Source organism: Trachypithecus francoisi, unplaced genomic scaffold (genome assembly GCF_009764315.1).
Source record: "Trachypithecus francoisi isolate TF-2019V2 unplaced genomic scaffold, Tfra_2.0 Lachesis_group8, whole genome shotgun sequence".
Taxonomy (NCBI): domain Eukaryota; kingdom Metazoa; phylum Chordata; class Mammalia; order Primates; family Cercopithecidae; genus Trachypithecus; species Trachypithecus francoisi.
In genome coordinates this window covers 111,890,698-111,913,077 of record NW_022681473.1, presented here as the reverse complement: position 1 = coordinate 111,913,077, position 22,380 = coordinate 111,890,698, and the positions used below count along the sequence as shown (strand labels likewise).

Below are 22,380 nucleotides of genomic sequence, written 5' to 3'. Positions count from 1 at the left end.
GAAACTGATAAAGAAAAAAAAAAAAAAAGAGACCAGAGAAAAGGAAGATAAATGTGCCCCAAATATGTATGGAGAAAAGCAAGGCCCAATGTTCCACTGCATCCTAAAACAGAATTTGCATGTAAAATCTCATTCCTAATACTAACAATAATTGTTATTGGGGGAGGCCCAAGATGCCTCTTTCAAAAGAGGGTCTTCCCATTTTTGCCCCACCCATTCCTTATTCTTACTCTCTAAACTTTTTTGCTACCATAAACCCTGGAGAAAGGAAGGTACATTCCTTTTCTTTGGTTGGAAATGCCAGGCCATGGGGCTGGTGGCAGGCAGATGCCTGAGTGCACAATCCCTTGGGAAGTGTGAAGAGCAGGTGCCAACACACGTCTTTCTGGGGTAAGCCTCCTTGCTCTAGGGCCAACTCCAGCCCACAACCACATATTCCAAGGTTTAAGCTGTCTTCCAGGATTATGTTACTAAAACAATGGAGACCTCTACCCTCTAGCCCCAACTATAGTAGTTTGCTCAAAAAAGAACTAGAGAAATTGGGAGTGGTGGTATGAGCTGTAATCCCAGGTACTTGGAAGGCTGAGGCAGGAGGATCATTTGAGACCATGAGTTTGAGACCAGCCTGGGCAACATAGTGAGATTCCGTCTCAAAAGAACTAGAAAAGGGATGACAATCAAACACATGCCTATCAGACACAATGGCCCCACAGCCGTTGCATATTTTCCTTAGATGAGGGACATCTTCACAAATTCCAGACCCTGGAATGGAAAGGAGATGCCTTCATCCTTCCCCAAACCCAGAATCCCTGCTAACTGGCTTCGAGCAAGAGGTAGGCAACACATTCTAACCTGGAGGAAACTGACTCCAACTATCCAAAACCACATGAATCTCACGTGAAATGATCAAAGCATGAGAACTCCTCACCGCCCAGCAGCCCCACTTCAGCCCACCCTCCACATACCATGCAAAGATCTACATACCTAAAATGCTGCCTTCAACACGTCAGCCAAAAAACAACTTACACCGTCTCTCTGCTCTTAAGGCTGTTGATCATCTGTGCTGTTCTTGGAAACTTCTCCCTGATGACATGCACCTCTCTTCTACTCCTCTGCCTGTCTCAACTCTTGCTACCCAGCCTGAAATTAATCCTTCCCTAAAGGTGAGTCTGTCACCTCCCTGGCCATCTCCAGGTTTCTCTAACTCCAACCAGGCAGAGACTCCTACCTGCTTCCGGCCCTGGCCACAGTCGCTAGCCTAACCCAACAACCAGCTGCCAGGTGGATGCTTCCTCCAGATGATGTCTCGTGAGTGCCTCACACTGAATATAGAGCTGGACATCTTTCCTTCCAGATCTCCTCCCATGACCGCCCATTCTTGATGGCAATTTCATTACCAGGTTTCTCAGGCCGCAGAGCCCTCTCTTCCATCTCACTCCATAAAAAATGAGTCACTGAATTCCACTAATTCTATTTCTACAAAGCTTTCTACCTCATCCTTCCCTTCCTTCCCCAGGGCCCCAGTTCAGGTTCAAGGAATTCTGCTCACCCTCTTCCAATAAAGAGCTGGTTAAGTGGTCTTCTCTGCCTCCTTTTCTTCTTCCTACTCACTCACAGCTGTGTCATTAATCTTTCTAACTACAAGCCCAACATCTTACTACGCTCTACTAGCTCCCACATTAAAGTCCAAAATCCTCAAAATGGAATCTAAAGTTCTCTGCTAAAAGTCAATGACACCTCTATGCTTTTTCTCTCCTTATATGCTCTTAAAGGGCTTGCATATTCCACACTTACACACTTTCCCCCAATTCCCTTAATATACATGCTCTTTCTCCTGCCTCCAAACTCTCATACGACTCACTACTTGAGCCTAAAGAGCCCTTGCCCTCCTCATCTTGCTGCTGGAGTCCTGCTCATTCTGTTTGCTGTTGTTGCTGTTGTTGTTGTTTGTTTTGTTTTTATTTTATTTTATTTTCCTATTCATTCTTCAACACCCATCTCAAATCCCACTTGCTCCAAAAAGCTTTTCCAAACCTCTTCCATGGAGCTGACTAAAGCATTGAACGCACATAGCCTGGTATGAAGGACCTACAAACTCCTGGAGGCACAGCCCTCTGCATGCCTCACACGGCCCAGCAGGGCTGTGTCAGTGGCATGTGTTCCACTGAGCTGAATCCCACCCTAGTGACAGTCTTCACCCCCTTGGCTTTACCAATCCCGAATATCAAGATGGCTCCCAAATCTGTACCTTCAACCTGCTAATATTCATCAAAATAGCTACACATTATTGAGTGTTCATGAGCTCCTGGTGTAGCACCGAGTACTTATTAAATATTATTTCATTTAATCCCCCAACCAACCCATGAAGTTGCAACAAATAGTATTGTTAGTCCCATTTTTCAGGTGATAAATCTGGATTCTTGACAGATTAAGTAATGCACCCAAAGTCACACAGATGGATGGGAGTCAGGGCAAGATTTCAAACACAGGCCTATCTGATTGTCAAGCTCATTCTCAGAAGCAGGCATTCAGTCGTGTTTGTTTGCCGGGTGGATAGAAAGATAGACAGATGGAAAGACAGTGGGTAGCTGGGTGAGTACAAACAGAAAGAAGGAATCAACTTCCTGCCTCCAGGCTTCAATCCATTCTCTCTTTTCCTGTCAAAGTGAACTTTCTAAAAAGAGGATTTGGCATTTTTTTCATCCTTTTTGATGATTAAAGACCCCTACAATTTCCCACCCTCTGTGGAATAAAACCCGAACTCTAGACTTTATGTTCCTCAATTATCTCACTCAGCCTACCTCTGAACCCCAACACTGGCTACCTTTCCAACACACCTCTGCCTCAGCCATCAGGGTCTATCTGTGCCTCACCCACAGCCATCGGGGTCTAGCTGTGCCTCTGCCTCAGCCATCAGGGTCTATCTGTGCCTCACCCACAGCCATCGGGGTCTAGCTGTGCCTCTGCCTCAGCCATCAGGGTCTATCTGCACCTCTGCCTCAGCCATCGGGGTCTATCTGCGCCTCACCCTCAGCCATCGGGGTCTATCTGCACCTCTGTGTCAGCCATCAGGGTCCATCTGTGCCTCACCCACAGCCATCGGGGTCTAGCTGTGCCTCTGCCTCAGCCATCGGGGTCTATCTGCACCTCTGTGTCAGCCATCGGGGTCTATCTGTGCCTCACCCTCAGCCATCAGGGTCTATCTGTGCCTCTGCCTCAGCCATCGGGGTCTATCTGTACCTCACCCTCCGTTATCGGGGTCTATCTGCACCTCTGCCTCAGCCATCGGGATCCATCTGCACCTCTGCCTCAGCCACTGGGGTCTATCTGCACCTCTGCCTCAGCCATCGGGGTCTATCTGCACCTCTGCGTCAGCCATCGGGGTCTGTCTGCACCTCTGCCTCAGCCATCGGGGTCTATCTGCACCTCTGTGTCAGCCATCGGGGTCTGTCTGCACCTCTGCCTCAGCCATCGGGGTCTATCTGTGCCTCTGCCTCAGCCATTGGGGTCTGTCTGCACCTCTGCCTCAGCCATCGGGGTCTATCTGCACCTCTGCCTTAGCCATCCGGGTCTATCTGCACCTCTGTGTCAGCCATCGGGGTCTGTCTGCACCTCTGCCTCAGCCATCAGGGTCTATCTGTGCCTCTGCCTCAGCCATTGGGGTCTGTCTGCACCTCTGCCTCAGCCATGGGGGTCTGCCTGCAGATCCTTTTACCATGCACACTCACTCTTCCATGTCTCCATGTCTTAGCAATCTCTCTCTCTCTCTCTCTCTCTCTTTCCTCTGTCCCTCCAATCACCTGATGGACATCTACACTTCCAGACTAAGCCCACATATACCCCTTACGTGTCCCCACCCAGTGCTCTACCTCCATTCTGATCCTTCTCTATAAAAGAAGAAATATTTGCAGTTCTAGTTCTAAGTCAGCAAAGTCAGCACTAAACTTGCTAGAGTCCCGAAACTCCTACAAGGTAACCCATTATCCCATAGATTTGGATGTCCTGCTGAGCAAATAAAACCAATTCCTGAGTATCTTCTAACATATAACATACATCACATAAAGTTTCAAACAAACTTTATAATGTGTCATTCATCTGACCCTTCCACCATTATTCGTAACAGGATGGCAATATATTTCAAAATCTTGGGATTTAAGAACTAAAAATAAAAAAGACCTTACATTTGTTGTAGGGATGGAATGAAGACTGGTGTTAGATGGGCCATGGGACTAAGACTCGCTCCCAGAGTTTAGGTTTAGTATATTCAACTCTCAACTTCACATGTAAGAAACCTGAGTCTAGGGCGGTTAAGTGCCTGGACAAGGTGATATGACTTTGGATCTGGCTCTTCAGTTCCACAAGTATTTCCTGGCATAATACGAGGCATTCAAGTTCATTTTTGTGAATAAGAAAGCATCTGTGTGCCTGGGACATTACTAGTCAGGAAGAGCTAGAGGCCTATTCTTCTCGTGTTCATATAATCAGTAAGTGGGATGATAGAAGAGAATAAAGGAAAAAGAGAAATGCTGCCTTGAGGATGTGGCACTTGTGCTAGATTCAGAAAACGTGTTGGAGTTAGCCAGGTGAAAGGTATGGGGTTCAAGGAGGGCATGGTAGGAGAGAAGAGAATGTGGGGGGGGGGGGTGGCAGGCAGCACGAACAAGGGTGAAAAGGCATAAAATAGAATGGGATATATGGAACACTGACAGAAACCATGTGTCACCAAGTAAAACATGCTTCAGCTGATGTTTGACAGATTCCTGTAATCATCAGCTCTCACTCATAATAGGTCCTCTAAGACCCCCACCAGCCACCTTTAAGCCACGGCAGGGGCCCCAGAGGTCATTCATTTATTCCCCCATTTCCCCTATTTTTAAAACCTCTAACACAGGCTATTGCTGTCCTCCCCTGGTTACCTTACTGGCAAACAGTATTCCCTGAAGTCTAACCACAGTATCTCATGCTACCTACGGTTTGATCCTACCTCCTATAGTTAGGTCCAGCTGATGTCCTTGAGAAAACAGAAGTAGAGAAAGAAGAGGAGGACTCTTCAGGCTTTCTTCAGTGACTCTCTGCAGCATCCCTGCCCCCCCCTTCTTCAGTGACTCTCTGCAGCATCCCTGCCCCCCCCTTTCTTCAGTGACTCTCTGCAGCATCCCTGCCCCCCCCTGCGCCCATCTCGGACAGTGGCCGCTATACCACTTTGCTTGGCTTTCTTCCTCGTCCTTATCCCCGGTGTGGTCCTGCAGGCACAAGTCAGACCTTGTCAGCAAGCCAGCTCCCTGATCAGCTAACCGTGCATTTTGCAGAATCCTGAGTAGAGCAGAATAGTTAGTTGGCGTTCCGGTGTGCCTCACTTGAGTTAACTTGTTTGCCTTCAGAGAAACTCATTTCTGCCCCAGATATTGCAAAATATATACCTGTCTCTCTGGCCCCGGGTGCCTCCACCTGTTTAGACTGCAGCTGCTCGTTCCTACTTCCCTCTGCAGTGCATGCCCTGGCTGCCCCAGCCCTGGAGCATTCCCAATCAGACTCTCAGCCCCCCTTCTCACACCTGAACACTGCAATGAAGTGCTGACTTCATTGTTTCTTCTAAGCGCAGCCCTGCAGTGACCTGGATGATCAAATGTATGGCTGTAATCATCTCAGTGCCAGGAGCACTGGTAATGAGAGATACAAACACCTATCTCATAGGACTATTGTGTTAAATGAAATAACCTAAGTAAACTATTTAGCACAGTGCTTGGTACACTCCATAAATATTTTTGAGCTGCTGCTATCATTAAGAAGGCTCTTGGCTGGGCACCATGGCTCACACCTGTAATCCCAGAACTTTGGGAGGCCGAGGTGGGCGGATCACTTGAGATCAGGAGTTTGAGACCAGCCTGACCAACAGGGTGAAACCCCATCTCTACTGAAAACACAAAAATTAGCTGAGCACGGTGGTGCACGCCTATAATCCCAGCTACTTGGGAGGCTGAGGCAAGAGAATCACTTGAACCCAGGAGGTGGAGGTTTCAGGGAGCCGAGACTGTGCTACTGCACTGTAGCCTGGGGGACAGAGCAAGACTCCATCTCAAAAAAACCAACCAACCAACCAACAAAAAGACTCTTTTTCCTCTCTGTAAAATGTGGAGTAAATATCCTCGTCCCCTCTCCTCAGAGGCTTTGATGCTCCCAAGCACCACTTCCCATAGTAGGAACCAGGAACACAAAGGATGCTTCCTTAACATGCAGAATCCCAACCTTAACCTGACACCACGCCCCACTCCCCCAGTAAATGACATTTTCCAGTGGATGGCCTTAGGACTCTGCATTTCAAAATAAGTATCACAGTTCATTCTGAAGCACTCTGAAGGTTGAGAACCACTACACTCCCAAGAAACTATCTCTTAAGTATCAAGGAGTGACTGACATATCTGCCCAGGTCACAGAGACCTGTTTACAACTCTGGGTATAACAGCTGTGCAGTGTCCACCAGGTAGGTGGACCTGCTGGAATAGTAAAATCATTTGCGCTTGTCATAGGAATTGCTAATGTGGAAGAATCTGACGCGGAGATGATGAGGTGTGGGCAGAACCTGATGGGACATCACCTTTTGGTGCAGGAGCCTAATGATTACCATTGGCACCAAGGACCACAGCCATATCACAAGCATCTCCTCTGTCCCTGCCATTTGTAGCATGGGGTAAAAGCTGATGACTAGTCCCTAATTCCTAAGAGAAGACTACCCTGTTACCTAGTTACACGTGTCCTATCCCCATGCTGATTCCCAAGTTTCATTAATAATCCTTCTCAGTTCTTCATAATGCCACCACAAATATCCATATGAATTAGCCAGCTCCCCTTTGAATTTTCCCAAAGCACATGCTCAAGTGGCTGAGAGAGAAGAGCCACGGGTGTATCTGTATAACATTTGCATGAAATGTACATGCTGCCTGCAAATGCCTCCATTTGTAGGTCTGCCCCGCTAAACCAGTTCCAAATTCAGAGTCTACGAGGACTCCATGAAGATGGTTATTCTTTCTGTGTTATTGCTAGTCACTTGCTAGAGTCTACATTCTGTGCCCATGTCACGGCAGGTGGCAAGGGCAGACCCAACCAGAACCTTGTAGAGGGGAGTGAATAGCCCAAATCACAAATGCCAGCAGGGCTCCCAATTCCCCTTGGATCCTCCTCCTTAGACAGCAAACTACCAGGTCACTGGTAATGACCAGGTAAGGCTTGCTTCACTCCTTGTCATAAACCCCTGAAGTTCCTGGTCTCAGTTCCTTTTCCTCATGAAAATAAACCCACAGTCCCAAGTTCCCAGAAGATTTGACTGGTTCAGAGAAAGAGATGAAAGGGCCTTTCAGGTCCAACCCTCTTACTGCTATGAATACAAAAGGTCCAGGGAGATGACACAACTGTCCACCAAGGAGTTAACAGACAGCAGGATGGTTCTTCCCCTTCACAGCTCAGACTCAGGCACCTAACAGTGCCAATCTCAGTGCCTCCCCTTCCCCACCTACATGCTTTTCAGGATGCTGGATGGGGCTGGGGTTCAAAAGGATAAGACCTGCACTGTTCTAAGAGGAGCTCCCTGTGACCGTGCATGGAACCTGCTCTCTGTGTGCCTATCTCTGGCATCTAAACCTGGTGATAAATGCCACTGGGTCCAGTTCCCTTTCTAGGGGAGAACATCAAGCTGTGATTACCTGGTTGAAAGAAGGGACCAGAACAGCTTTGAGAAGAGACGCTTTTTTTCCCTACAGCGTAGAAGTTCTCCTCCCAAACTTACACTAAAGCAGAGTCTCAGCCTGGTCCAGGTGTGCCACACTTTGGCCTAGATTTAGCAGCCGGTTGCATTTCAGCAAGGGACAGAAAGGGAAAGGGCTCCCAAGCTAACGCCTTTCTTCCCCGTCACAGTTCCTACAAATGCCATCTGCAGATTTGACACAGAATGGGCCTTCCCTACCTGCTGCAAAGGCAACATTTGGACGGAAATGAACCTCTTGTCCCCTCTCCTCCGTTTGGGTAACTTGTGGAAATTCCTGGAGGCCTTTCCAAATCGGGCTCTTGGGTGAAGCATACACGGTGTTCAGGGACAGGGTGTGTCCAACATTTGGACCAAAGGTGGAAATGGACTGTTGCCAGGTCCAGACCACCGGTAGAGACACCTTACAAATGGAAGGCTGATAATTCTCCAGGCTCATGAACCAGCCACCGTGGGCCATCCAAACATTCACTCAGCATCCACACGACCCATCCCCCTACCTCCTTCAGCACTCTGTCCCTCACGTGCCCTATCTCTGTAAATACTGAGTAGATAATTCAGGGCACTTCTTATGGGCAACAAGCCCCACTTACTGATTCCTCCTTCCTTGTCTTGTATAAATATTTAAGTTAAAAAAAAAAACCCCAAAACTTAAAAAAAAATTTTACAACGAAATTTAAAGGTGGGAGAGCCCATCTAAAACATTTGCAGCCAGCTGACTAATACCTAGACATAGTCTCATTAGGGATCTCTTCAACCCTGGAAGGAATTACTTGGTACAAGGGAAAGTCTGAGCAGTGACTTTGGTGGTTGATGAATTTATTAATTGACTAATTAACATAAGGGCAAAGTCCATGGAAAGTTTTTGGCAAAGTAGAGAAAAGTAGAACTTCAGTTACCCTTCTACTGGCGTTCTCAGTCCAGAGAGGTGATAGGAAGAGCTGGACCTGGGCAAAGGTTGTTTGCCTTCCCTGCTCAGGCCAAGGAGAAGAGATCCTTCGTCACCATGGCTGGAGTCTCCATCATCCCACGCCCCCCTGCTGCCTGGCCTTCCTACAGCTTCTGTTCAGTCCAGAGTTTGGAATTCAATCCCGGAACAGGCATGACAAACACTATTTTTCATTTCCATGGAGACAAGGCCCTGCAATAGAACCAGGACTCCATGCCTGAAATGACAAAACAGCCTGACCCACTTTCCCCTTCCTACAAAAACAAAGTAAGTTTGTCTGGGCCCTGCCACAGCCAAGGAGGAAAAATCAAGAGTTCCCGTTATCTCTACGGATATTTCAAAGAGGAACAAATTATAACCATCTTTGAAAACACTGATAATGCTACAGAACCAGTGTCAGAAATCAGACATAAATCACTTTACCCAAAGGGCTCATCGTCTGCAGTAAATCCATTCTGCTTTCGCCTCCGAAGCAGCTGGGGAGAAGGTTCATATCCCCTAAGAGAAGGACTTAATGACCAACTATCCAACTTCTTATAGATTCCAATTATTTCCTCAACTCGTCGTGCACCATTTCCTCCCTCATCTGATTCCAGCCTCCCTAGACCTTTCTCTTTCTTGAACAAACCCAGTTCCCCTAGGATATTGGTACTTGTTAGTCCCACCGCCTGGAACTCTTACTCTAAACTTTTGAATGCTGGTTCCTTTTCAGCCTTCAGATCAAAGCTCAAATGTCACCTCTTCAGAGTAGACTTTCTTGAAGGACCACTCCACATAAAGTGGCCTTCCTAACCCCAGGCAATCATTACCACGTGGCCCTGTTTCCCTTCACTGCCCTTGCAGGAGCGGAAATTGTCTTGTTTTGTTGTTGCTGTTTCATTGCTTACCACCAGGCTGAGCACTCCATGGGGGCTGGGGCCACGTCTGTGTGTGCTTCCCCAGTACCTCCAGCAAAATGACTGGCACACACTGGGTTGCAGATATATAGTCCTTGAATTTTTAAAATGGGATCTTCTTAAAGCCGTTCATTCCATCGTTCAGCCACTCTGATAGATAAGTCTTTCTAAAGCTGGCCCTAAATCTGCTTTTTTTTTCTTTTTTTAAAGGCCAGCCTTTTAGTCCTTTTTCTGGTTCTTGGGTCCATGAAAACTAAAATATGACATCACTTCCAGACTCTCTGCTAGCCTTGTCACTGTCTAGACATCAGGGTACCCGATTTTAAAATCCTGAGCTGACTGGTGCCCTTGAGAAAATCACTTTTTCTTTCTATGCACCTGTGTTTTTTGTCTGTTGCATGATCACAACCTATTTTCCTGGAGTGAGAATCCTTTAAATAATAAACCTCATTAGACCATGCATCCCAAAAGTAAAGAGCTTCCTATAATTGCTCATGGAGTGAAACAGGATTAGCAGTGGAATGTGAATTCCCAGTTAAGAAACTGAATCCTGTTCCTAAATTCAGTCCTTTCCACGTGGCAAAGACACGGGATGAGAGTACAGATTGTCGCTAGGCACATATTCAGCTAGTTCCTACATCCACAGGGCTGGGACAATAAAGACTTAAGATGAAGCAGAAGATACTGAAATCAAACATAAGAACTTACTGCTGTTGTACAATTTCCTTTTCCTGAGATTGTTCACAACAGAACAAATGCCTAACATTTAGGGGACAGTCCTGCTGGGTTCGCAGGCTGAGTACTGGCTGAGCTGATCTATAATAGTCCATAGTTTGGAAGGAGCCCATAGTGGTCATGTAATCCATCCTCCCACTGGATGCAGGACTCCCTCTGCAATGGCCCTGACAATGGCCACCAGGCCTCTGCTTCAGATTTCTACTGACAGAGCTCCCACTGGCCAGCTGCTTACGTGTCGCGGCAGCTCTAATGGCACTCTTACGTGCCACAGTCCTCATTCCTCTAAGACTCTCAGTGATCACTATCTGTCCAAATCTCTGATTTTAATAGTCTTTAGAAATTAACCTAACCTTGCTGATTCAATGTCATTAAGCAAGAATCTTTGGAGCACCTCTAACTTTGTATTACATATTCATCCTGAGGGCCCAATAGGACAGCAACAGTGTTACGGTTGTTTGTGTCCACACGATATTAAATGTGATATTGGGCACACAGTAAGAACTTAATTACGGCCAGTTGCAGTGGCTCATGCCTGTAATCCCAGCACTTTGGGAGGCTGAGGTGGGAGGATTGCTTGAGGCCAGGACTTTGAAGCCAGCATGGGCAACATAACAAGACCTCATCTCTACAAAAAAAAGAAAAAAAAAAAGAAAAGAAAAATTAGCCAGGCGTGGTGGCAGATGCCTGTAGTCCCAGCTATTCAGAGTTTGGGGCGGGAAGATCACCTGAGCCCAGGAATTCAAGGCTGCAGTGAGCTATGGTCACACCACTACACTTCAGCCTAGTCAACAGAGTGAGACCCTTTCTCAAAATAAAATAAAATATGAAATTACATTAATAAAATAGAAGTATATAATAAACTTGCCTCTAACAATCTCAGTCAACTCTTTAAGTACAACCCCACCCAAAGTATTTCAGAAGCCTCAACGTTCAAGGGAATGGAACCTTGTGAAAGCAGAAAGGCGCTAAACTCTCCCAGGAAGCCCCTTCCTCAAAAGAGATTTCCAGTCCACTGGGAGGCCAAGACCACTGGAACAAGGTAAGGAGTTCAACTGAATAGAACTTCCAGCTTCTCCTGTGTTTGCTCATCAAGGGCCCCTCCCCCATCCTCAGCAAGAGAAATGTTGCTACTAAAACCTGCAGGATCCATCCATCCACCCATCAAACAGTTGGTGAGGACCACGTTCTATGCCCATGCCAGGTAAAAGTCTTGGCATTGGGGATATTGTCTCTGACTCTAAGAAATCCACAATCATCATGGGAGAGACAGACATGTAATGAACTAACACCATGCAGTATCTCTCATCACCACTCATCAAGGGACACAGGCCAGGAAACTGAGGAATAGCCCCCAGGAGTTACGTGGCCTTCCTGACTCAGGCCTTCCTCATGTCTGATCTGGGGACAAGCCACGCCTCTCCGAGTTTCCGCTTTTATTATGCAAGGATGAGAGTGGATGCTGCCTAACCCACACAAGGACATGGAGGAGGATGACAAAGAACATATAAAGAATACACTGTGAAGTACTGAGAGCAGTCGCATCTCTGAGACAGAAGGACTCAGATCTAAATTCGGCAAAGCATCCAGAAACAAAATCCAGGCAGTCTGGGCCCACAGTTAACTCAGCATCACCAGCCTTTCCTCTGGCCGGGGCCACATCACCTCAGCGCCAGAGACTGCTATGGTATTGTCAGGCCAGTGTTCCTCCAGAGGCAGTCAGACCGAGGCTGTGCAGGCCGGGGAGAAGTTGTGACATGCCCCATGCGCTGCCCCTCATATCACTCATCCCCTGACCTCACTGGCCTACCAGGATGGCTAATCTCTGCCTGACCACTGGGATTCAAACTTGGTTCTGATTTATTTTTCTGCTATAACTCAAACCGAAGGATACCAAAGAATGACCACATGTTAAAGTCAGAAATTTTAGAAGAGAGAAAACTGTAAGAGGTCAGTCCCACTGCTGGCTTCCAGCAGATGCCCGTCAACCAAGAGAGGATTTAGTCTAATTTAAAATACATTCAGGGGACGAAATGCCAGGGCTTTTCCCTTGCCACCCTCCTCACTGTCTCCTGCTATCATCAGGAAGTTATTTAGGATTTTAAAAAGAAAACGCCCAGCCTGGGCAATATAGAAAGAGCTGGTCTCTACTATACTTTTAAGAAAATTTTAAAATGTTCTTAAAATTAGCCGGGTATGGTGGCTCATGCCTGTAATCCCAGCTACTCGGGAGGCTGAGGTGGGAGGATTGCTCGAGCCCTGGAGACAGAGGTTGCAGTGAGCCGACATCATGCCACTGCACTCCAGTGTGGGTGACAGAGTGAGGCCTTGCCTCAAAAAAAAAAAAAAAAGAAAAAGAAAGAAAAGAAAAGAAAGAAAGAAAAAGAAAAAGAAAAAACCCTTTGTTATATTGCACTTAATACCATTTTCTTATATTCCAGCTATCCCAGACTGCAGGTCAGTTCATCAGTTATAACCCCTCCTCTGTTCCTATCCTCCTTTCTTCGGGTGAAACAATTCTACTTCCTCAAACCTATTCTCTGAAGTTAAAAATCACTTCTCCTACAACATCCCCACCCAATCTTTAGCTCTCAAGGGACAGTCGCTAATTGATGTATAACTCATTGCACCTTGGGACAATTCTGATAGTTTTTATTTTAAGCTCAAACTGTTTCCTGTGGCTTCCTACCAGAGGTCCTATCCTACTCCCTTGTGAGCCATAGAACAAATCTAATTTCTCCTCCACATGGAGGAGGTTCTCATACCTTCCCTGGACCTACTGGACTCTCACATTAACATGGCTCCCTTAGCCAGCGATTGGATTCCTTCTCCTCTGAATGGAGTCTGGGTGATCTCAACTTTCTTAACTATGAAGCCCAGACATAGTTGTAATACTGCAGAGAAAAGTGGTCTGAGTAGCTCAGAATAGAGCAGAATCATCACTTCACCTGCTTTGGAAGTCATAACGCAAACATATATTTTCAGTCATTTTCTGAATCAAAAGAATCAAGAAATTACTCACTGTTCCTTTATGAGTGTCTGGGTATAGTGCTTCAACTTTATCCTGTAGGCTAAGTGGGTTGCATAGCCCTCCAAAAAGCAAACACCCCCCAGCACTTCCGCCAACGAGACAAATCCAAGTTTCGGCAGAAGGATGAACAATTTTACCCCAACTCAGGTTACACTATAATTCTGAGTGTTTTTATAAGTATCTCTAGGCCAGATGCAAAACCACAGACCTTAGGAGTCTCTTATCTGGACATAGGAATGGTGTTTGCATTTTTAAGTGGCTGAAAAACATCTGGAGAATATTTTGTGACATGTGAAAATGACAGGAAATCCACATTTCAGAGTCCATAAATAAAGTTTTATTGGGAACACAGCCATGCTCGTTTGTTCATAAATTGTCCACGACTGCTTCCACTGTGCAAAGCAGAAATGAGTAGCTGAGACAACCCGGTCCACGAGGCCCCCAGTATTGACTATCTGGGTCTATACCAAAACAGTCTGCTGGCCTCTGGTCTAAACAGAAAAGACCTTGAGAAGGTCAAGGGGAGGCTGCCTGCATCCCAACCATTGGGGGAAAGAGCTGCAGGCTTGTTCTTGTCAGCAGAGGAAATTTGTAGGGCCAGAAAAGAGAGAAGCGGGGAGCGGGTATGGGAGGTGTTTAGTTTTAGGCTTTTTAAAAAATTATTATTAAACAGAGGCAGGGTCTTGCTATGTTGCCCAGGCTGGTCTTGAACTCCCAGGCTCAAGTGATCCTCCCACCTCAGCTCCCTAAGTGCTGGGATTACAGGCATGAGCCAGCACACCCAACCAGGAGTTTTTCTTCTAGGTGATGACAGCTTTTATTCCTTCATTCTTTCCACAAGTGATTGTGTTGCAGTTGCTTAAATGTCTACAGAGGTAACTGGACTAGCTGATTCTCCACTCCCCACCCACCCCCAATTCTCGGGGGGCACTACTTTTTAATCATGGCCTTGACATTATCAATCTCCTGCTACAAGTAGCTCCCAAAAACATCCCTTTCCCTTACCCTTCTTCCAAAGCCAGCTTTTTTCATCTTGGTCCCAAACTTCTCTAACCTGCCGAGCGCTATCCAAGGCAAAGGCTAGAAATATGACCACTAGTCAAGGTCAGCTGCAGAGGGAGGAAAGGCAGGAGGTAGAGGAGCGAGGGGGTCTCCCCAGAGCAGAGTGTGCAAGCAAGTGTCAGAGAAGAGGCAAAGATGGCTTTCTCTAGCCCTGCCTGAGCTCTTGGCTGAGGCCCCAGGGAGAGAACAAGCTCCAAGTCCTCCCCCAGCCCTCCACTTCCTAAATCAAGCAAATAACTAACAATGCGAGGAGGTGTGGGGGAGTAAGGCCCAGCCACTGGGTAGCTATTTTCTCAAAATACATAGCAAATCTCTGTGCCAAATGCTGGCTAAGCCAAAGAATAAACAAATCCCTTTATTTCTCTGAGATGAGCGCTATCAACTTCCCCTCTCATCCTCTCCTTCTGCTAGCCAGATCCATCTGTCCCATGGCCCTCTCCCTGTGGGATAAGCAGTGTCCGTCCATATCTTCCTGACCACAGCTCTGGCCAGCTCCTACCCCCGCCTGAGGCACTGCGGAGGGAAGCCAGCAGGTGGGGAACAGGAGCACATGGCCTGTCCACACCTCCCCCAGAAACTCTCGGCCAGTTCTCCATGACGTATCATGCCACTAATTCATTCCTCTGCCCTCCTTTCTCCAAGTTAGAGGGCCCTGAATAAGTCTTGCTGGACAAGGAGACCATCATCACCCTCAACCCAGCCTTTCCCTCCAGCCCACCCCAGGGCCACCCCTCCGTGATCCAGAGCTCAGCTCAAGCAGTGCTACTATAGAGGAGAAGAGAAAAGGCTAGGGAGGGAAAAGAAGGTGGCATCTCTGCAGCATGATGTCACACTGGCTGCTTTCGGATCCCCAGAACAGAAAACAGAAGCAAACAACATGGACTCCGGATTTACTCTGCCTTGAAAGGTTTGTGTTCTTGGCAGCTCTGAGCAGCCTGCGTCAGACGGGAAAAGCACACAACCAGAAAGACAGGTCTTCACCAAAGCCCCCAGGGCCCCATCCGGACCCCAGGACAGAGCCATCCCTTCCAAAAAATCCGACGAGGAAACAAATATAGACTCACACACACACACACACACGCACACAAGCGTCAGCACGAGTTAGCACTAACCTGGAAGCCATTAGGTAGGAACAGTAGCAGAGTGCAGTGCAGAGAGGAACTCATTCATTCATGCATTGGGCAGTGGGGGGGTGGGGGCGGGGAGCGGGGGCCCTGAGGAGGCTGGAGGGCACTCACCTCCATGACCATCCCAAAGCCCTGTTTCTAACGGGGGAGGGGACTCGGGCCAGGGCTCTCAGAAGCTGGGGGCGCCTCTTTGCTCTGCTGTTTCACACCGCTGTGGAATTTTAAGCATGACTCCCCTTTATTTCCCTCTCCCCCACCTCCCTCTGCGGCTGTTATTTGGTGTGGTCGTGCCGCCTTACAGAAGTCCCTCTCTCTCTCCCTGGCTCCCTTTCTCTCTCTCCTCCGACTCCCTCACAGACAGCTGTTCTGAGCTCAGGCACGCACGCGCACAGGCGCACAGACACACTCAGACACGCACCCCTCTTGCGCGCAGACACGCACACGCGCACACACGCACACGCGTCGCCTGCCAGTTTACATAATGCAACTCTTTGGTGCAGTCAGCTTGCCGGCGCTCAATTATTCATGCCAGCGTGGAGGACAGAGCCGCTGGGGCTGTGGGGAGGTTTACTTCCTTTTCACCCTCAATCCCACAAAATACAAGACCATGTTCCCAGGAGACTCTGCTCCCTTCACTGCCACAAATTATTTCCCAGGTGCTGCCCACTAGGTCGACTTATATCAAGGAGGTGACACTAAATAAAAACACAGGTGCCTGACTCTAAAGAGAGTCGTGCATCCTTCAAAGGATGAGGGCTGCTCTCACGGCCTGAGCCCTGGGAGAGGAGGAAGAGAGGAGACCAGCACTGAGACCACAATCCACAAGAAAAGATGGCCGAGGGCCTCTTCTGTGTAGCGGCTCCCAGACTTCCAGGATGCTCGCCTCTCGGGCAGGTCGGGCTGTCACAGATAGCAAGAGTAACACTCAGGGAAAGCACTTACATTGGTGACAAAGCAGAGTCGCCTGAGTCTTCTAATTCTAAGTTGCACCTTTCTTAAAAGTGTTTTTTTTTTTTTTTCCTCTGTCCATTCACTGAAATGCAGTATTAGTACTCAGACAGCCCCCAGAGGAATGTTCTGGCAGTGCGAGGTATTCTATTCAGCAACGATATTAATAATATTTTGAAAGTCATTCATGGTTTACAAAGCATTTTGCCCACATTCAATCATTTCATTCCCACCACAATCACCTAAATACTGACCTGTTTAGTGGATCTGGAAGCTGAGTCCTGGAAAAGTGAAGGTCCCATGTAAGAAAGAGGCAAAGCTGGGAATCCAGATCACCTGCCTCTAGACCCATGGCAATTAACTAATTGTCTCACACCCCAACTATTTGAGAACCACTGTCATCTCTTGAGGGATGTAGCACCAACAATGAAGATGGTTAGTTCAGTGTTTCGGAAACTTTAATCCCCTAAGAATCTTCTTCACCCACAGATTCTGAAAGAGCAGGTCTAGGGGACCACCCAAAAGTCAGCCTTTCTAACAAACCCCCAGGCGACCCCCACGTTGCTATTCCAGGACCACCCTGAACAGCAAATGTTTGGCTGATGCATTCTCATGCTTTGAATCTTCCAAAAAGACAGTTTTGTCTGTCCACCGCAGCTGCGCAGGAAAACATGCTGAAGGTGAATAGTAATTATAATCCATTGATGTCACCTGCATCCTGCTCAAACTCATGCTGAGAGCTAATATTTCTTGGGCATCTGTCGGCAAAATGTCTCATTCTGGGAGGGCCAGCCCCTGCAGGCTCATCATGAAAAGCCTTTCTAGGATTGCTTCTGTCTGCAGCCCGTTGATAGAACAGCAACCTCACAGTATCTGGGAAGCAGATAGGTCTGGGTTGTCTGGCCCTACCTCCATTACTGAGAGGAATCCCAGCTCCAAAGAAAGGTATACTGGCAATGCCCCAGTTTCAGCCATCCTTCCTTGTCTGGCTCAAGTCCAACCTCTTCTGAAATGCCTATCTGGCTCTTCTCTGTTAATCCACAGAAAGATCTTGGACTAGAGCCAGATCTGGAACCAAAGCTGAGTTGCACTGCCTGCTGGTCACCCACCTACTCTCATCTCAGACTCAGTTTCTTCATCTGAAAATGCTAATACTACATCTTTCCTCCTTTGTACTGTTGAACAGATGATGAAGTCAAGAAAAACATGTGAAAGCACCCAAGAATAGTTGGGTACGTCTGCTGCCTCTGCCCTTATAGTATACATTTAGAAGTTAATTGCAAGTTGTGTTGTCCTCTGTTGGTTTTACATCCTGAGAAGATTGTAGGCTATTTTTTCTTTCACGTCCCACCAGCATGTAGGAATACTGGGTACACACATATTCAGTAAATATCTTTGGGTTGAGCATGGTGGCTCATGCCTGTAATCTCAGCAGTTTGGGAGGCTGAGGCAGGTGGATCACTTGAACTCAGGAGTTTTAGACCAGCCTGCCCAACGTGGTGAAACCCCATGTCTACTAAAAATACAAAAATTAGCCAGGCATGGTGGTATGCGCCTGTAATCCCAGCTACTCGGGAGGCTGAGGCAGGAGGATCTCTTGAACCCAGGAGGCAGAGGCTGCAGTGAGCCAAGATCACACCACTGCACTCCAGCCTGGGTGACAGAGCAAGATTCTGCACTAAAAAAAAAAAAAAATGCTGCCCCGAATGTTCTTTCCTCCATTAAGGCGTAAACACAGGGGTTGGTGGAATCAAGTGGCCAGAGTCCTAGTCCTAGCTTCCCCACTCACTTACTATGTAACTTTGAACAAGCTGTGCTGATTTTGGGGGGACTTTCCTTCTTCTATTACAAAATGTACAGCTATATGTAGGCTTACGTTGTTATTATTTTCATGGTTTGTATTAAATGCAATGGGTTAAAACCGTATGTCAGGGACCAGACAAATATGACTTCAAATGTTAGTCCTATTAATTACTTCTTCTGTGCCCTTTGAAAAGTTAGCTTCACTAAGTTTCCGTTCTTTCAATCTTTAGGCACAAAAATAACAATCTTAACAGAAAGCGTGAGGATTAAATGACGTAAATACATGCAACCTGCTTCTCGCTGCATCTGGCACATAGTATGTATCTGTCCAGTAAACTGAAGCTACTATAATCAATACTGGTCAAAAGCAATAGCTACTGTTGAAAAACACAGTGAAAAGTGGTGAGACAGATATTCAGAAGCCTTGAGTTTGGATACAAGAAAGATCTCAGTTCCTTAAGATGCATGAAGTATGTGCGTGCTATTTCTTCAGTCACCAAAATGTTATCTGCCTGCTCCTCCCAAAATGGACATCACTAAATAATAGAAAAGTAACAAAATAAGCAAATCAGGGAATCTGGACTGTGTCTACTGTTACAGAATACAAGACTTTCATGCTGAGAAGCTCTTCACTTAAGCTATAATAAAACCAAAACTATCCTGATGATAGCAAAAGAGCACTATCTATGTGCAGTGCAATTTGCTAAACCTCCGACAAGAATTATTTCATTGAATTATATCAACAGTATATGAAGTGGATAATACTTATTATTCCCATTTCTCAGACAACAAAACTAAGAGGTAGAAAGTTTAATAACTTGCCTACAGTACACGGTTATTAAGCAGAGCCTGTATCTGTGTGACAAAAAAAATGTATTTTGTCAATGTGCCTCACCCAAGTCCTACTCTGAACCATTACATTGAGTGTGAAAAGAAGGGGCTACTGACATGCCATTAGGAAGGCATGGGCCTTTTTTTCCTAACCATGTTCATAATTTCGCACAGAGGCACTCATACTTTCTGCCCTTGTCCTTCTCGAAAGGACAGCACAAACTCTGGGGTGACCAGCTGATCCAAGAGCAGGTACACGCTGCAATTCTAACAAAGCTAATGGGACTTCCACAGATGGAACTTATGCCTCCAGCCTCAGTCTCCACACTTTCACAGCTATTTGGTGCCTAAATTCCCAAGCTGCTTTTCTGTAAATGATTTTAGGAAATCGAGGTAAAACTGGGTGCCTTTCTCTGAATTAAACCTTTCCCTCACAGATACAGAAAACTGACACTATATTCTATTTCTTAAAGGAAAAGAGGTTTCTGAGAGTCCTGTGCAGTGTCAAAAGCACTTTCCAGAGACTACCCTAGAGGAATCAGGGCTAAAAAAGAGAAGTTAAGATACACCTGCAAATCCAACTGAACCAATCCATTCAACCCAGATCTGATCAATCACATTTTATATAAAGAGGGTCAGTGTCTACACAGTATTTTATTCACTTCCTGTGTTTGATAATTTTTGTTGACATGCATCGGAAATGTTGGCAATAAAGGCTAAGATCTTACATCTCTGAATCCTACCTGCATACTAATAAAATTAAATTTAAAAACTTCTCACAGAATAGCACTCTAAACAGTAAATCTGAATTTGTTGAATCATGAAGAATGAAAGGCAAAGGTGAACCTCATTGTTTTAAAACTATCATCCAAATCACAAGGGCTTTTCTGAAGCACAGTCATTTAGGAGATTTCTGAAGTGTGTGGGATACAAAGAAGAGAAACAGGGATCGACAAGTTACTGAGAATTCACCATTGCAGGCACAGGGGTAAGTGCTTTTATGCCTTTTATCGTTTTATAAAACTTATTTCAGGCCAGGCGCAGTGGCTCATGCCTGTAATCCCAGCACTTCGGGAGGCGAGGCAGGTGGATCACCTGAGGTCAGGAGTTCAAGACCAGGCTGGGCAACATGATGAAACCCTGTCTCTAAGAAAAATACAAAAATTAACCAGCCATGGTGGTGGGTGCCTGTAATCCCAGCTACTTAGGGGGCTGAGGCAGGAGAATCACTTGAACCCAGGAGACGGAGATTGCAGTGAGCCGAGATTGTTCCATTGTGCTCCAGCCTGAGTAAAAAGTGCAAAACTCCATTTTTAAAAAAATGTATTTTGTCAAACTGATGAGAAAACTGAGTATCAGAAGCCTGTACTTACCCATGATCTCACAGTTATTTCTAAAAATCCATCTTTTCCACTGGGCGCAGTGGCTCACATCTGTAATCCCAGCACTTTGGAAGGCTGAGGCAGGTGGATCACCTGAGGTCAGGAATTCAAGACCAGCCTGGCCAACATGGTGAAACCCCATCTCTACTACAGATACAAAAAATTAGCTGGGTGTGGGGGCAGGCACCTGTAATCCCAGCTGCTTGGGAGGCTGAGGCAGGAGAATTGCTTGAACCCAGGAGGCAGAGGTTGCAGTGAGCCAAGATTGCGCCATTGCACCCCAGCCTGGATGACAGAGCAAGACTGTCTCAAAAAAATTATAATAAAATAAAATAAAATAAAATCCATCTTTTTGCCAAACCATGCTACTTCCATAAACAAACATCTAGGCCAAAGGTGCTTGTTATAATACTGCATTTAACCCTCAACACAACACTACAAGATAAGTTCCATTGGTCCTACTCAGGCTACGTATCCATGTATTGCCCCTCAGCTGCAAATCCACCCTTCTTTTCCCTGCCTTGTGATGCTGGAGCTGTGCCCTGTCAACGTTTCTTCTTTGCCAACTGGCACAATGTTATATCTTGTCAGTAGAGGGCGCTAAGAGACACTAGAAGGGGCTGCCCTCTTTTGTTCTGGTGCTTTTCTGCGGAAGTCACCAGCCTCCCAATGAGTTTCACTGATACCCTAATGGGCAGTTTCCAGCTTACGTGCCCCAGTCCCCAGATCCTCTAGAGCCTTCTGTGCCATACATAGGGCCATGGCCACACCCTCTCCATTAAGTTCTGAATTTTAGCCTTGGGCTTGGAGGATGTGCCAGGAGCCTTCTTAGAAGTTTGTTCCTTCAGTGAGTGTTTGGCTCAATCCTAGGAGCTGCTCCCTACATCTGTTATAACAAGAGGCATCTGTTATACCTCCATTATTCAGAGAGTTTTCCATGTTTTTACTTGTTAATGATTCTTTTGTCATTCTTTCTTGAGACAGGGTCTCCCTCTGTTGCCCTGGCTGGAGTGCAGTGGCACTATCTCAGCTCACTGCAGCTCAACCTTCTGGGCTCAAGCAATCCTCCCACCTCAGCCTCCAGAATAGCTGGGGCTACAGGTATATACCACCATGTCCGGCACTTTTTTTTTTTTTTTTTTTGTAAAGATGGGGTCTCCCTATGTTGCCCAGGCTGGTCTCAAACTCCTGGGCTCAAGCGATCCTCCCACCTTGGCCGCCCAAAGTGCTGGAATTACATGCATGAGCCACTGCACCCAGCCAATGATTCTTAATATTACATTTTCCCTGTTCAAATTATTGGTGTGGTTTCTGTCTTATGGGACCCTCACTGATATACTACTATAAGGATGAGGAAAAAGAAACTCAGAGGAGTAGGACATCATCCCTTCCTCAAGTTATTCCTCCAATAAAATGGCTAAAAGCATTTAAAGTATACTATGAGTCAGGCAGGGATTTTATACTTTTAATATATATTCCTTCCTTTTATCCATTGACTCTACTTTATGGAAGAGGAAACTGAGGCATCTCAGTGACTGAAGAATTTTCCCAGATCACATACAGAGTAAACAGAGAAACCAGGATTTGTCTCCAAGACAATTTGTCTCCAAGACTCTGCAGTGCTGTCCCAAACAACTGACTGCCCTGAGACTGAAAGAGGGTCAAGAAAACAGACGGTATATAGATAATCTTTCAGGAAGTTTGGAAGAGGAAAAAAGCTAGATTGTTAGCCAAAGAGGTCAACATCTGACCAAAGTTTTTTTAAGGGGAGGGGTCATTAAAGATCTTTTAACTCAGTTCTTTTTTTTTTTTTTTTGAGACGGAGTCTCACTCTGTCGCCCAGGCTGGAGTGCAGTGGCC

General features: G+C 46.5%; 1 protein-coding gene across 14 annotated transcripts in view; it reads right to left on the bottom strand.

Moving 5' to 3' along the window:
• GRAMD1B (GRAM domain containing 1B) overlaps positions 1–22,380 on the bottom strand; it is a 284,882-nt gene that overhangs the window by 56,845 nt on the left and 205,657 nt on the right. For 2 of the 14 annotated variants that reach the window (XM_033203824.1, XM_033203825.1), the window contains exon 1: positions 15,668–15,925. The exons of 11 other annotated variants lie outside the window; for them this stretch is intronic. Coding sequence is in view for 1 of the 3 variants with exons in the window: in XM_033203821.1 (XP_033059712.1) it covers positions 15,542–15,552 (11 nt within the window). In the remaining 2 variants the exon portion in view is untranslated. Of the gene's footprint in view, positions 1–15,541; positions 15,926–22,380 lie in introns of those variants that run through there. One more of the 14 variants, XM_033203821.1, reaches the window with a different exon arrangement.